Source organism: Gallinula chloropus, assembly GCF_964237585.1.
Source record: "Gallinula chloropus genome assembly, chromosome: 1".
In the NCBI taxonomy this organism is placed as follows: Eukaryota; Metazoa; Chordata; class Aves; order Gruiformes; family Rallidae; genus Gallinula; species Gallinula chloropus.
In genome coordinates this window covers 76,476,331-76,492,662 of record NC_140085.1, presented here as the reverse complement: position 1 = coordinate 76,492,662, position 16,332 = coordinate 76,476,331, and the positions used below count along the sequence as shown (strand labels likewise).

At 39.1% G+C, this 16,332-nt stretch overlaps 1 protein-coding gene across 7 annotated transcripts in view; it reads left to right on the top strand.

The window, feature by feature from the left end:
- The window catches only part of SOX5 (SRY-box transcription factor 5), a gene marked incomplete at its 5' end in the record, with an annotated part of 289,871 nt that overhangs the window by 64,372 nt on the left and 209,167 nt on the right, over positions 1-16,332 (top strand). For all 7 annotated transcript variants that reach the window (XM_084279479.1, XM_084279478.1, XM_084279476.1 and 4 more), the window contains one exon: positions 7,714-7,924. In XM_084279479.1, coding sequence (XP_084135605.1) covers positions 7,714-7,924 — 211 coding nt within the window. The remainder of the gene's footprint in view (positions 1-7,713; positions 7,925-16,332) is intronic.

Sequence of the window (16,332 nt, the reverse complement as noted above, 5' to 3'; positions counted from 1 at the left end):
ATCCTGTATTACATTCTTAAAATAAGTTTTGCTGGAGAAAGAAGCAATAGGAGAGATCTGGTCTGAAGATGGGTGTCAGGAATTATATCACTAGCCACATTTCCCCAATACAAAGTACTTATTACTATTTTAATATATTAAATTCCTGTATTCTGTAGAAAGATTTGCTGTTTCCTCTCATAGTTGAGGAATGCTTCATTGCAAGAAATGGGACAAAGAGGTGGGCTAAAAATAAAGTGAAAATCTGCGGCATGGAAGAGAATATTTTTTAAAAACCCTGTTAGACATCCAGTGTAAAAATGTTCTAAAATTTCACTCTTAACATTTTCTCATGTATTTTTTAACTACAAACAGATCCACAGATTGTATATAATTCTTTGATTTGTAGTAAATCACGTAGAAACAGTGAGGTAAGCAGTATGAAATACTGAAGTTGTGCTGTCTGTTTGGGGATGGGCTGGAATGCAGAACAGCCAGAGGAGAAGAAATGTTTGTCTTAAAGTATCGGTTATCAGATTGTGCTCTGTACTGTAGATAGTCTGATAAGGGCCTGTTGAAGAAGAGCAGAGAATCAGCCTGTCCACTGTTCTGGTTCCAACTCTTTATTTCAAGGGACCTATAATGAAAGCGGTGAGAATTAAATGAATATATATATTAGTGTGCATTTTCAAAAATCCCACTAGGCACCTCCTCATATCTTTAAATCCTTGAAAAATCTGCTCCTGTGAGTCTGTAAGTCAAAGAGGATAACATTAGAAATCAGTGCAGACCAGATTATAAGTTATTCCTTTTGTGTGAACGCAACTGAGCGGTTTCTTACAACTCATTTCCAAACCTTGGAGGCACTGGAAAGTTTCTCTTGCTTGTGCAGTTACGGCAGCAGCCTGAGTTATCCTGGTATTTGGAAGAAATCAAAGCGCGTTTCAGTGTTACTGTCAGGTATTGTGGGGTGGTGCTTGATATATGAGAGAGTTCCCAATTTCCGGTTTCAGATGATTGGGCTGTAGCGCACCGCAGAGTAATGTAAGAGCTGAGTATTTATTGCATCAATAAAAATGAAAATACAACTGCTATGAGGCTTTTGTCCAATAATCTCTAGGCTTTTTACATCAATTATATGAAATGCCCTAAGCCGCAGGAAATATTTGTTATTGTCTCAGTTTACATGTGGAGGAAAAAGGAGAGGAACGTGTCTGATGTAGCAGAGTTTGTAGAGCAGATGGGCTTCTTTCTGAGCTTCAAATAAGTTTCAACCATTTTCACAGAAGTCAAACACTGGAAATACCTGTTAGTCTTCTTGTTGAAACCTCTGCCAGTACATCTTCTGCTTCATCAAAAAGAGATCATTAATTAGATACAGCACCTGATGTCAAATAAGTGCAACGTGAAGGGCAAGTGATAGTAATTATTAAAAAAATAAATCAGTGCCAAGCAAAGTATTACTGTTTTAGAGGGGGAGCTGGATATGATCAGGATTCTGTAAGTCTGATAATTGGTAATACTGCTAAAATATGGATCATGGAGTCCCACATGTATCATCTCAAAACAAAATGTGACTTGAATGTCTTTCTCTTGACTGTAATCATAGTAAAGAGGAAAAAAATGCACATCTCTATTTACTGCCTTTGGTTAATCTAATTCAGGTAAAATTCTTACTTCTCTGCCATGATGACCTCTACAGCTGACTCTATAGATGTGTTCATTGACATCTTCATTCCCCATTACATTTCAGTTCCTTATCATTAAAACTACAGTCTTTAAAAAAAGGGAGTATAAGAATAGCTGTTGTTTTACATGGATCTACTTGCAGAATCGTAGTCTGTAGGTGTATGCCTTTCTGAGTTTGCTTATGTGACACCCTTCAATGTCTCTTAATCCCCTCTTGGACTATGTGTTCTTGTCAGTTCTTACTAATGGTGTATTTTTTCCCTCTATGCCCTTTTACACACCCTCTTTCTGACTGTCCTCCACTGTTTCTTTTAAATCTTGGGATCGTTCCTTTCTGCCGCTGTTGAACAACTTTGCTCCATGAAGGAAACCTACAGACAAAGGATCTATTTAAATGTAGGATAGATGGAAAGAAATTGACGTGTTAAAAGAACACGGTCCACTAGAAAGCCTTATGGAGTGTAGATTTCACCCCTCTGAAGGTGCCAGGTTGACAGTTGCTATTAGCCATACGGTTTTATTGTAATATCTGCCCTACAGCCCCTGTGATGTAGAATGGAGGAGGAGAGAGTTTTCCAAATCACTTAAGGGATTTGAAGATATGATTCCCATTGAAATCTGATGGCACTTATGCTCCTAAAGTAAGTTAATTACATTAATTAAGGCAAAGATTGTAAATGGAAGGTTAAGGGGGAAAAAAGAAAGATCATTCTTGCTTTGTGAATACTGTGTGTGTGTTTTGTTTCTTTTAAACCTTAAAAATACTGGAAATGTCAAGTTTGTTTTTTCTTGTAATTGCTGGTGGACCTCCTGTGGGCTTTCAGATTTTCACTTGAAGTAGCTATGGTGTTGAATCTTAAACATAGATATTCATATCCCTAGAAGTTTATTAGGTAAAATAAAAATAAATAGCAAACAGTACTAAACTGCTTAAGAATCATTTGTGTTCAGAAGTGGGAAGTAGTCTGTTTTTTGATTATGTCTTATGTCATACTGTTACCAGCTTCCTGGTCACTATGGAGACTATAAAATAGATAGGTCTACATGCGTAATGTAGAAAGCAGAGCAAAAAATTTGCTTTCCTGTCGTCTTTACACATTCTAAAAGAGCAAAGTATGGGCAAAATTCCAGCTTCGAAAAAAGAACCTGTTAGGTTGCTTTTAGGATCACAGGCTTCTTGAAATCCAACAGTAGCCGTGCTTGTTTTAAAGACACAAGTATTTTATTCCAGGTGTTTTTGGCTGCAAAGCCAGAAGCTCAATTCTCGTAATATTTTTTTTTTTATTGTTATTATTTTTGCTGCAGATGCAGCCTCCTTGTGTACCATATGGTGGTAATTAACAGTTTCAGACTCGGTTCTGAGTTCTTCTTCTCCTTTGATTACTGGTTGGTTCGGGACAAAGTTTTAATGTCACAGAAACAGAGGTTTCTGTCTGATTTTAATTGCAGATAGGAATAAAGCATATCTGTCTCTGTGTGAGGAAGGAGAAGACGAGATCTATTTAGAGTGCTAAGAGGTAGTTTGGAAACCTCCCCAAGTGCAACCTGTTTCTTTTCATAAAGTGTTTCACTGTCCCTCTGCAGAACTGAAACAGGCCCCGGGCTGGACCTGGGAAACGAAGGGAGACAATTTGAAAGATGCAGTTGGAACGAATAGTTTCTTTTAACAGCAAAATGTTTGCACTTTTTATGAGAGCAAGGGTAACATTGTGTAATCTTTAAAAAAGATATTGCTCAGCAAGGATAAGTCCATTGTCCAGTGACATGACTTTTCCTGTCAATCACAAAGGTGACAAGGGGGCTAGATTAAGGAAAGCTTGCCCAAGATTAACAAAGGAAGATTATTGACCTCATCCTGAAAGGGCAGAAGCCTGTTTTATCATTAAACCTTGGAAGAGGTATTTCCTCCATAGGTGGAAAGCCGTTTGGCAATACAGAGGCAACTTTCTTGTAAATAAGCAAGTCTTCCTGTGGATTCTAGCTTGGAATAGAAGCAGAAGACGTGAAACGTGGGCCACCTTTTTTTTTGTTGTTGCTGTTGAGGCTCGGGAGAAGAAGGGCCTGGGGTGTTTGATTCAGCAGGATCTGTGTAGGTCCTTGTCTGCCTTTCCGAGGTGGGAAAAACGAGAAGCAGCAGCATCAGGTGTTGGTGAGTACAATCCCAGCTCAGAGTTGGAGGAAATGTTGTGCCAGCACACATTAGCAGAACGATTCGCAATGCAAATGAACAATAGAGCCCCATCCATGAAGCAGCTGCTAACTGCATAAAACTGTTACCAGGATTAACAGTGCCAGAGGCTGGAATGTAATCAAACTTGAACAGGTGAAGTGGTTGTGCAGCTCGGAGACGCTGTTCTCTGGTAAGAGTGTCTGGTTTTCCACTGTTTCGGTGGCTGTGATAACAGAATTTGTGTGTGGCTTGCTGGACTTCATTTTGAAACATCAGGAGTAGATATTTTGGGTCTTTAATACCGGTCTTCACAGCGTCCCTGTTAACTGGAAAAAGTCATGTGCATTTGTCCTTTCAGAAAAGGAACCCGCTAAATCTCACTTGTTGGGAAGGAACTTCCCTCTCGGGGGATTAATTTCAAGCTGTGGCTGACATATCTTTCTTGCTGTTAAGGATTTCTCTAAATGTTTCGGGGGGATAGTTAAATTCTCATACATAATATCAGAGGAATTTCCTTGCTAAAAGTTTTTCAGCTTTACGCAGCCACAGACATGAGTAGGTCTTATGGAGAGGTATTCTATTCTTTTTTTTTTTTACATGGTAAAAGTAAAAATCCAGAACCACTGAAAGTTCTTTTTTACTCTCCCTGGTAATGGCATAAGAAAGAGCAACATACAAATGGAGGGGTGTAAAGCAATAGCCAAGATAACAGTTGAACATTTTAGGTGTTTTTCCTGAGTCACAGAATAAAAAGACCATGGACAAGTAGGGAAGGCAGATTCTTGAGTCAGTGTGCTGGAGGATATGTGTAGAACTCTTATCTGTGGCAGTGGCTGCTGTGTGTGCTCATCCGCTGGTACGGAAAGGAGAGGATACCTCTTAGATTGCAAATCACGCAATGAACGTGTGATTGCTACAGATCTTTTTGAATGAATAATTCACTGGTGTACTGTAATTTAGCCCACTGAGATGTGATTACAGCTGTTCCCCTACTGTATATGTGTTTTGATTGAGTGGAGTGTATCTTAAACCCCACAAGTGTATAAATAGCCGATGTATGTGATATGCAAACACTGCATACATGCACACGTAATAAGAGCAGTCTAAGGAAGCATTTTGTTTTGGAGATGATTACTTAGATGAATAGTTTGATATATAATTTCTCTTTTAAAAAAAATCAGAGTAGAACCCTTTCCTTTTCTTGTCCAGCTGCAAAGATGTCTTTACTGTGGCAATACATAAATGCTTTTAGCCAACACTGTGGTATCAGGGCGTCACTGTTACTGAGTTTATCATTCCAAGACCTTTACGATATACAAAATTACTTCTTTCATGCCTGTCTTAGGGGTTTGAAGCTGAAATGTAGAAACAAAAGTGACTTTTTTCTATGGTTAGACACAACATTTAATAGAACTAGGAACTGAGAGTCCAGAGACCTTTCATGTTGTTTACCTACAAACTACTCTTTAGTGTTTTCCCCCTCATTCTTCCTTTTCCCCAGAAAGAGGGGCAGGGAAATTTTTCTAGTTTTGAAAATACTTGTGGGTTCCATATGAATGCCAAGCAATTTGTGATTTTGAAAATCACAGTATATTACCTTACATATCATTCAGTCTTTGAGTTCTTACACTTCTTCACTGACAACAAACATGTCCCATACTCAGAATATATTTGTACATGTAACAACACTTGCACATATCCAAAATGTATATGGAAACAGCAATTCCCAAGGTTTAGGCAGCTGTTGCAAGTACTTTGTTTCTTTGACCAGTGTGACATACACAGAAACACAAGCAAGTGTCTTCGGGGCCCACTTTGGAATAAAACCAAGAAACTAACTCCTGGTAAAGTTAGGAGCAATACTGTTCCTATACGTAACTGATGCTATAGGTGGATTTAAGAACTGTAACTAAGGATGGTATTTGGCTTATCTGTCTTCAAAGTGTGAATAAGAAAGCAGCTTTCAAGATATTTCCTCTTTTGGCCTTGTCTGTGGGTAAAAAAAAATCATCACTTTGGGTTTTGAATGTTAGATAAAATCTTAATTGGTGCTGAAGGTAACTGTTCTGCTCATCTAGATCAGTGTTATAAAAGAGTTTATTCAGGTCTTTATACGTGAAAAAAAATCACATCTGGCTCCGGCTCAGTTTTTAAGTCCGCTGTTAGCAACCACTAATTTTTCCAAGCACAGAACTAAGATGGAGGGAGGGAGTTGCAAGAAAAAAGGGAGCATTTCTGTTGACTAGAGTCGGAAAATTTTGTAGGGCTTGGTCAAAAGCTCATTGACGTCAGTAGAAAGTCTCTCATTAACATCACTGGGTTTGGCTTTTGGGGCATATGATGGCCCAGATTGTAATCTCAGTTAAATCCGATTCTGTTAAGGAATTTATTCACTAGTATAACACATTCAAGCTGCTCAAAACTGTTTGCACTAAAAGTTTTCTTAAACCAAAGGTAATCTTTTTGCCAAAATGAAGTAGTCTGTGAAAACAAATATATTCTTTACTTTATAACTGCCATTATTCACATTTAATTGACATAACGTTAAGCGTTTAATGTTCTATTTATCAAAAGACACTTTAAGAAAAAAATTCTCTTAAATATTTGGGTTTATTAAACCAGAGACACCAAAAACTGCTCAGGAAAAAATTATAAAATTGTGAATCAAACCACTAAAAACAGTGTATATGTCACTTTCATACCTAATAAAATTAAAAAAATATTGAAAATTGTTACTACTTTTTCAGCCAAGTCTGTAACTCAGCTCACAAGACGATTCAGTGACATTTTAGAAATAATATTCCTTAAACATCTGGAATACAAAAATGTAAGGAAATAAGATAATGAAAAAGAAAGAAAATCTCTGGAGAATCTGATCAAAATAAAACCTGATCATGTTTGCAGCATTATATTGTGCAGTGTATGTACTCTGCAGCGAGCTTTGCTTGGGGACATTGACCTAAGTTTTGCAAGGTATAGATGGCTTATGTTAGCAGAGGAAATAAAGGGTTTCAGAGATGTGTACAGAAGGGTAGTGTATGAAAGAGACATAAAAGGGGAAAGGAATATATGCAGAGAGCATTGCTTTGCATTGGGAGGAGGCGTGGAGGAGAAGGCTCTCACATTAATGAAGGCAGGTTTGAAGATGCTGGAACCAGTTTTGGTTTCCATTAAAATTAATGAGTAGACCTCTATGGACTCTCATGTGAGGAGGATTGTGTGCGAATGTTTCAGGAAGTCAGAGTTTTGCCATTGTGCTGCTGGTTAAAGTCATTAGGACCACCTTTGTGAAAAATATCCTCTCTCCGAGAAATGAACGCGTGAGATGGAAGAGAAGAATACAAAGGGAATTAGAAAACAGAAAACAATCTCCTCATCCTTTATGAATGGGAGAACTACTTGAGCTGTGACTTAAAATAAGTCATGCAGAGGAGGGGATTTAATATTTGGTTACATTTCCTACAACAACCAGCCGTCAAGGCATTAAGTATTTTATAAAGTCAGGAAATTAATGGTCCTTGTAAAAATTGAAGACTTTTCCGAAAGCAAGCTGTAAAAGAACAGACAATTAAAGGTAATCAATACCATTGTTATTAGGAAACCTATGAGTACAACACTTCTTCTCAATTAGGGAAAAACTGAATTTTACGTTTCTCTCTTGCAAGCTGATCTTTGTTCACTTCAGCCTGTAATCTTGGTTTATGCTTTATGGATAGGCTTTGTTCTGGGTGCTTTTGAAGCATTGCGTGCCTTTTAAAAAGTTTCGACAGAAGAACAAACAGCAATGAACTCAAAGAACAAAGCATTGTTCTTTATTTCCATCTTTTTTTCTTTAAGAAAGAAATGTTTCATCTCGTTTTTTTCTCCCCTTTCAGGAAGTTGATGGCAATAAAGTGATGTCTTCATTTGCCCCGCACAACTCATCTACCTCACCCTTGAAGGCAGAAGAAGGTGGGCGTCAGAGTGGAGAATCGTTGTCCAGCACAGCCCTGGGAACCCCCGAAAGGCGCAAAGGGAGCCTAGCCGATGTTGTAGACACCCTTAAGCAAAGAAAAATGGAAGAGCTCATCAAAAATGAGCCAGAAGGTAAGGCCTGGGAAACTGGCCAATTTTTTCTGTTTTGTTTTCTTTGCTCCAGATTCTTTGGATACGTATACTTTTAAAAAATCTTCCCATTTTCCGCTCCATTCGCTTTCTGTGCTCACAAAATCGAAGTACTGATATTTCTTGTCTACATTAGAGATACATTTCAGCAGTATCCCAGCACAGTTAATATTTTTAGCTCTTCCCAAACAAGAGCCTTTGTCTGACGTAGCGGTCTCTTTGTCACAGTTGCAACAGACACAGAAACATCCTCAACATGGGTGCAGTGAATGCTAATTTTAACAGCTTGGTGGGTCATTTACACCATTGCTCCCTCCTTCCCCGTTTCTACAGCAAAAAAGCAGTGATATCAACAATGTCATTTGAGGGGTGTGTGTGAAATTATCTAGTAGGCATGTCATTTTTTGAAAGGTAAGTTAAGTTTGGAACTCCAGAAAGCTTTCGTCTGGATCATGTCCTATCATGACATCTTCTGTTTACCTGTAGTGCAGGTACTATGCAAACAGACACAGTACAGGCTTTCTCTGCATTATATCTGCCCAGGAAGCTTCAGCCTTGGCATATAGGTATCATCTCTGGAGAATCAGTTTCTTTTTGAGACCGTGTGCCGCTTGTGTTCTGTGGGCTGAGACTAAGACTGAACATCTCACCTCTGAGAAGCCACAGAACAACTTTACTTTTAAGTACAGTTTTCAAATCCTACCTATTTGGGGCATAGTCAAACCCCTGACTGGAAGGTGAAGTTTCCCTATGTTCTCCGTAGGTACCCAGCATGTATACTTACAGCTAGATTTCCACAGGACTGAGAGACAGTTGATGTTGTGCAAACATACCAAACCTCATACCCTAACGCACAGTAATAAGAATTCATTTCATTTACACCCCCCATCCGGTTGTAGAAATCTATTCCAAATGTTTAAAAGGATGGCCCTTGGCTTGGCAGCACCTACAAGAAAATTGTATGACAACCTGCTTTCTGGAATGAAAATACGGATGCAAACACAGCCACACGGCCACATACATGAGCATGACAGGACTGCACATTAGTCTTCTCTTCTTGATGGGGGGATGCAATGAGGGTCTGCTGGAAAACGAGTTCTTTGAGAGTTCTTTTTAATATTTCCTGGCATTTAATTTTGCGCTTATGTTGACTTAATGGTCAGTCCCATGATCTACCTTGTGCCTTTGAATGGGAAAAGATCTTTCCTGTGTTTGGTACGGTCTGGGGATGGTCCGGGGGGGGCAGGGATAAGGAGACCAGACATTTATATAACAGAAGGAAGAGAACAGAGGGTTCTGGGCAGTGTATAAATACTGTATAAGTATAAATACTTGTACAACTTCATACTCTGTTGGGTATGAGGTTGTACAAGCTGCACAGACTCCATTAAGGAAAGGCCATGGATAGACATGAGAATGGTTACAGAGCCTCTGCATTATCTCAGCTCTACTAAAATGAAAATATCCAGTACAAACAAAAGATCTACAGCTTTTTGAAGAGACTGGGAGAGAGAGGAGGGAGAGTAACTGAATGTTGGGCTTTGCAAATGCATGCAACAGAAAATCTTTTCTTCCCTCTAGCCATTGTTCTATTGTCTTTCAAAGGCCATTAAAATGAACAGCAGGTTGTGATGAAAATTTCATTAAGTCCTAGTTAAATCATTATGAGGGTGCCATATTCATATGTCTGCTTACTCCACATCCAGGAAAAAATGAATAGGACAGTTGGGTTTTTTTTCTTCCCTTTCTCCTTAAAAGCGAACTAACAAAAGTTGAGAAGTTAGAAGAGAATGGGAAATAGGACATGAAACAAAAGGAGGCCACAGAGGTGAGCTGGCTAGGAAGAAAATTAGACTTGCATAAGAGCATTGAAAGGTGGTGAGGGACAAATACATCATTTTGACAAGTCTCCCTCCCCCTTCCCTTCAGCCAACATGATTGTTTTTAGAGTGGCTAATTAAAAAATATATATTTCTGGGTGCAGATGGCAAGACTTACCTTAGAGATCCTCAACAAATGTGAATCTCTTTCCCTAAAAGAAGTATGTACCACTGCAAGTACAATGTCTCTCTGTTTAAACTCCAGCAGAAAATCTACTTGCTGTCATGTTGTCTTCATGTAGTGCTATAGTAAAGTTGTCAGTCATCACGGGTTGCTAGGCAGATAATTAGCATGTTAATCATAGAATCATAGAATACCAGGTTGAAATGAACCTCAAGGATCATCTAGTCCAACCTTTCTTGGGAAAAGCACAGTCTAGCCAAGATGGCCCAGCAACCTTTCCAGATGAATCTTAAAAGTGTCCACCCCTTTACTGGGGAGATTATTCCAATGGCTAGTTGTTCTCCTTGTGAACATCCTCTTGTGTCCATTCTGAATCTGGATAGCTTGTACGCATTACCCGTTGTCTTTTTCACATGACTACTTGTAAAAAGGGAATCTCCTTCTTCTTTGTAGCCATGCTTTAAATACTTGTGTTGAGATTTCCCCTAAACCTTCTTTCCTCAAGGCTGAACAAACCCATTTCTCTCAGGCTTTCCTTGTGTGGCAGGCTTCCCAGTCCTTTGGTCATCTTTGTGGCCCCTCTCTGGACTCTCTCCAGTGTGTCCACATCTTTTTTGCGTAGTGGACCAAAACAGAACACAGTGTTCCAGGTATGGCCTGGGAATTGCTAAGCAGAGTGGGTTAATGTCTTCATCTCTGCTGGTGATGCCCTTGGTGATGTAACCCTGCATCCTGTTGGCTTTCTTTGCCACAGCAGCGCACTGTTTGCTAGTATCAAGCTGCTTGTCCACCAGGACCCCCAGGTCCCTTTCCACAGAGCTGCTCCTGAGATGGGCAGATCCCAGCCTGTGCTGCACTCCTGGATTGTGTTTCCCCATTTGCAAGATCTTACACCTGTCCTTGTTGAACTTCATAAGGTTCTTGTTAGCCCACTCTTGCAGCCTATCCAGGTCAAATGAATTTCACCATACAAGTGGGAATTTTTTGTAGTATGTGTAGGTAACAGTTCCACAATGCATGGTCACGGTGTATTTCAGTAGTATTTTTTAGCCTTGCTTGTTTGTGGAGCTTTGTAGGAGAAGACCAAGAATCTTTGCTGCATTATGTCAACAACAATAATATAATACTTTATTTCTCTTTGGGAAGAAAGGGAAACATTTGCACCAGTAGCTGAGGTTTAATTAAATCAATTTCCTGTGAATCTTTCAAAGACCAGATATCAGCCAGATTCCCATTTCTCTATGTACTCAAAACTTGATATATTATTTAACTTGTACAATGGGCTGTGTTTGCTCTGTTTTTATTGTTTGAAATTGTCTTCTCAATTACTGTGGGAAAATGTGCTTTTGAAGCATTCTTTCAAATGGCCTGTTTCTTCAAAACCAGAAAAGGAGAGGGACTGGGTAGGCAACTTTAGGTCTCAATCAAAATCTCGTGTCAGTCAGGGAAAGGACTTGTCTTAGATAGGTTTTGAGGACAAAATACCTCAACGGGTCTGACAGTTTTTAAGAAACTTTATTGATATAAGGTAAATGGTTTTCTTAAATTTTCTTTGTTGGAAAGCAAGAGTTAATGGTAGATTTTGTCAGTAAAGAACCAGGATATTTACAGTGTTGTGAAGCATGCTGCTCAGAGCGCAGGAATGCACGCATGGATACATGCATATATGTAAGCACAGGCATGTACCTGTACACATGCTGACAAGAGAAGCATCACTGTTCATATAAATGGTTTCCATGTTGGTTTCTTGTATATCTGCCCTTGGTTAATGTCTCCTGTAGGAAGCCCTGCTATCTATTAATTCAAAAAACTTTCAAAAGCTTGTAACTTTTTTTCCCTCCTTGCATATGTGCATGGGTTTGGTTTTCATTGGGGTTTATACTTAGCTCTAAAGCTCCATGCCCTTTTTTTTTCTTCCCCCCCCCCCCCCCCCAGCTTTCTTTAAACTCTTGCTGTATGTGATTGACAGTGAGTCATACTGATACAGAGACACAGTGTGTTTCAGTGAATCTAAAACTTGTGGAATTTTACTCATTGCTAATACAGTGTTCATTTTTCTTCTCTCAAATTCTGCAGAAAATCCTTATATGCAGCTTTAGTATTAGGCCCCCAAAGGCATAAACCTATTACTGAAGTCACACAATGTTATTTTACATGAAACGTTCTGTCCTTTCTAACTTGAACTTCAGAAGAGGAGTCAGTCCCCTTTTATTCCTGGTATACAATAATGAAGATAATGGAGTGGGTTTGGGGAAGCCTTATATACTGTGACAGACCTCAAGCCCTTGCCCTGAGGGTCGTCTGCCGACCATGGGATTCCTTTTGCAGCTAAAATCATTAGGCGAATGAGATACAGGCATGTTTTTCTTCTGTTTTCTTAAGGCATCAGAGGATGGCAGAGACTCTCTGTCTGTCTGTTCTCTTCATTTGTAGAAATGAAATGGAAATCTCTTTGAAGTCACTGAGCTTGACACAAGTTCATGAAAGCAAAGACCAAAGCAGCCACTTAGCTTTTTCTTGCACTATTAATGGGATTGGATTGCTGTCTTTTAATTTATGGCCTGTGCTTGTGGAAAATTAAATCTCTGAGATCTGTGTAGTCTTTCCTCTATAAACGTATAGCTTGGCTTCTTGAAAAAAAAAATAGGCGAACAAGTAAATTCTCCCCTATTTTTAGCATAAGCCAGCGTACTCTCCAGCTCTTTACATCTCCTAACTTTTAATTAAGTCCCAATCTTCTTTTTTTTCCATTCTGGCAGTATATGTTTGTAACAGGTTATGTGGCTATCTGTCTTCAAAATCTTACATACTGTATCCTCTGAGGCCAGATCTGTGTTATTGTACAGAATTTGTAGGAATTTTGGATAAAAGGGATCATACAGGAGCCTACCTGATCACAGAGACTGTGCACATGAGCATGCACATGGCTCATTCCCCTATAATAAGGACTTCTGAAACTCAGTTTGGTTTGGCTGGTTAAATGAATGCCTTGAATTTTTTATGAATACCTGTGCATAGGTGTACATATATGTAGAGCGCCTGTATTCTATATTTTTAAACATAAATGTATATAAACATGCACACACAACAATTCTCTCTCTATATAGTGTATAATACTGTTCCTATTCCAAAATTTCAGCCTGCTGTTCTGAGCAGGAACAATTAATCTCAAGTGTTTAGTAAGCAGGTAATATATACGTTTGCAGGGAACTTTAACAGGTGATGTGAGTACCGGAGCCTCGTGCATTATAGTATGCTGCAGTACTATAATAATTACTTTGTCAGAAAGAAGAGGCATGAGAAAGGCCTCTTGGGCATGATTCTTGTCTTCTGAACATCCCCCAAAGGCTATTTGTGTTTGATGTTTAAGTTTACATTTTAAATCACAACACCTGTTCTTGTGGTAATTTAAATGGCTGTTGTTTAAAGTAGTTCTGTAGTCTATAAAAGTGAACTGTATTAAATTTGTGTTCTCTAGGTAAAATAAGGTCCCAGAATATCCCCTAATATTATCAAACTTTTAATCAACATATCTTTTAGAGAAATCAAGGGGTCTCCCTCTTCTTAAGCCATAAATTCCAAAGCAATCCATTAATGGGCACAAGAAGGGAGGCCTTTGAAATGCAGACTTTTTTTTAAATCACATCTGATGAGATGGGAAGAAATAAAGTGAACAGATTCGGGGGGAAAAAGCCTAAGGATACTCTAATTGGTTGAGGTTTGAATTTCTTTTATTTGGTTCTTCACTGTCCCTTTGACAAAGTACGTGTTGAAGAGGCTTTGTAATGCTCTTCTACTGAAGGACAAACAAGGATACTTTGCAGTTGAGTACTTTTAAGTTTTGTTCCTACGCTCCTGCTGCCGTGGAAGGATGCTTCAAGTGCATTGTGGTTCCATGTTCACCTGTGCAGTCTGTCACCAGAAAAATGTGTCTTTTCTTGTAGAGCAAGCCAGCATCAAACCTCCATGCACTCCTTTCAAAGACCCTGCCATATGGAATTGTGCATTCGTATGCTGCTGATAAAAATAAAAAGTAATTTAAAAAAAATATTAAAAGACAAAGTTTATGAAATAGGCCTACGTGAAAGAAGGCATTGTTGAATGCTGCAGTGGCTTAAACCTTTATTAACAAGTACTTTAACTCTAGAATAGAGGTAGCATAGTTTGAAGCCCTGCCAGCTCTTACTTGCTCAAAGTGAAGTTTATTAATTTGTCACCTTCAGTTTTTAAGTGTTTTCCTTCCTAATAGCTTAGCCCGATAGTCACGGTTTATTTCAGTGGATGTTTTCAAAATTTGCTTAGATTCCCTTCCAAGTCTCTCTTGCTTACATCCTCAAAGGTTTGTAGCTTTTGGATTTTTCTTTTCTCTTTTGATAAAGGCATCTGAGGTGCTGATACAGCATCTTAAATATAGAAGAAAGCATTATGGTCAAGTGAGATTCAGGAAACTTGTGCTTTTGGAGAGAAGAGACAGCCCCTCTCCCCCTCCCTGCTTTAGAATGAAAGTCTTCTCTGATGGATCTTCATAATTAAAATTTTCTTCTAGGTTACAAGACAGGCGGCAGTCAAAGCAAAATGCTCGATCTCTTGCTTCCCTTCTTTTGCAGTGCAGCATATGAGTGGCTCACCAAGACCAAAATAATTATTTGGGCTCCTGTCTGCCCCCAATTCCCCAGGTAACCAGACTCTTCAATAGCTGTGAATAATGTCAGTAGGGGTTTTCAAAATTTTCTGCCACTCTTAAACACAGATTGTTTTGATGTGCCCGTTTCCCCCCACCTCCCCGCCCATGTATTCCAGCTAGATGAGTCTGCAGTCTGCCTTCATTTTTTCTGGGGTTTTTATTTTCATTTTTTTTTCCTTTTCTTTTTCTTCTTTTTTTTTTTTTTTTTTTTTTTTTCTATTTTTCCCCTGCCCTGGAAAAGCCGTTAGCTTTCTGAGCTTCATTTCAGTCTTTGGATCACTGCGGGAGAAACCTCTGACCCAGACTGGTAATGTACAAATATACATGAGGGAGTGTGCCAGCTCTTTCTGTATGCTTATCTGCCACAGCTTTTGGGGATGTCATTTATTCAAGAGTGAAGGGCGAGCCACCTGTTTCTCAGGCCTCTTGTCCCTCATATTAAAGGTTCAAGCCCTTGCTGAATAGTAACATCTTAATCTGGGCAACATACACAACATTTAGCTGAAACCTATTTGTCAAGCTAGCGGGGTTTGTGGGATTTTTTTTCTCCCTCTCTCTTACCCCCGAGGCGGTTGTCACGACCGTGCATATTAAAATTAATCAGACCTCCCAGGCTTGTGTGACTGTGTGGTTTAACATGAAGAAGTGGATATCAAGCATTTGCCCTAATTAAATAGGCCTGCTTGGTTTTGTTCTAGTGGATACTTGGTCTTTTTTTTAATAAGAGCTGCTTATGGAGGAGGCACGGCCAGCTCTAGAGTTAGTGGAGAGCTCACTTCAAAGTTTTCCCCACCACCTGCGCCCAGGATGCTGAGACCTGAAGGGCTCCCTGCGTTCTTTCTTAACAGCACAATTTGCGGGAAGTAAGTGGAGGGGGAAGGGGAAAATACGGCCAAATGAGCGAGAGAGTGATCAGGGAAGAAGAGGAGAGGAGCTGGGACGAGCATGTGGATTGGCTTTTTGAAGTTGATTAAGATGACCTATCATCCTGTCTGATTAGCTTTAGATCTCAGTCTGTGCCATGAGCTATTCACAAGGCTGTCTTGTGTGTTCTGTTTACCAGAAGCAAGGGAAAGCCTCTAGTATGGCAAGGAGCAACATTTGCAGCAACTCCCACTTGCTTGTTTAGCTAATCAAGTAGCCTTGTAAAAACACTCTTAAGTTTGAAGTTGTTGGTTACTTTTATTAGCTACGTGTCTGTTTAACAGTGATATTTTTAAGGTAGTTTGAATGTTTCCAGTTTTACACAAATATATATACATCTCCTGCATTGTAAATAAGCTGTGCTGGGCAGATAGAACCCCCTTTGTCATCTTTTCTTCTCTTACGGTTTAATTGTTTTTGTGGTCTCTGCATTGCTGTATGTGTGTGCTTTCTATACTGGAATGAATCAATAAAAGCGCTCAAAACAGAGTAAAGGAGAGTTGGGGGAGGGAGGAACCCTAAAGCCTGTTAAATAGTAATTAAGAACTGATACCATTTAGCAGTTCAGCAAGTTAATTTTAGCCAAAAATAGTAGAAAATTTGGAACGGTCAACGTTTTTAGACAAAATGTTTCATTGGAAATGATATTTTTTGTTTTTAGATGTTTAAGATGATTAATCTGAAAGAGAAATGAAAACATTTCAATTAGGATTAAATAAATCATTTTGGGTCAGGTGGAAACAGCTTTTCCCCTGACTTGGTTTGGCAGCTGAAATGA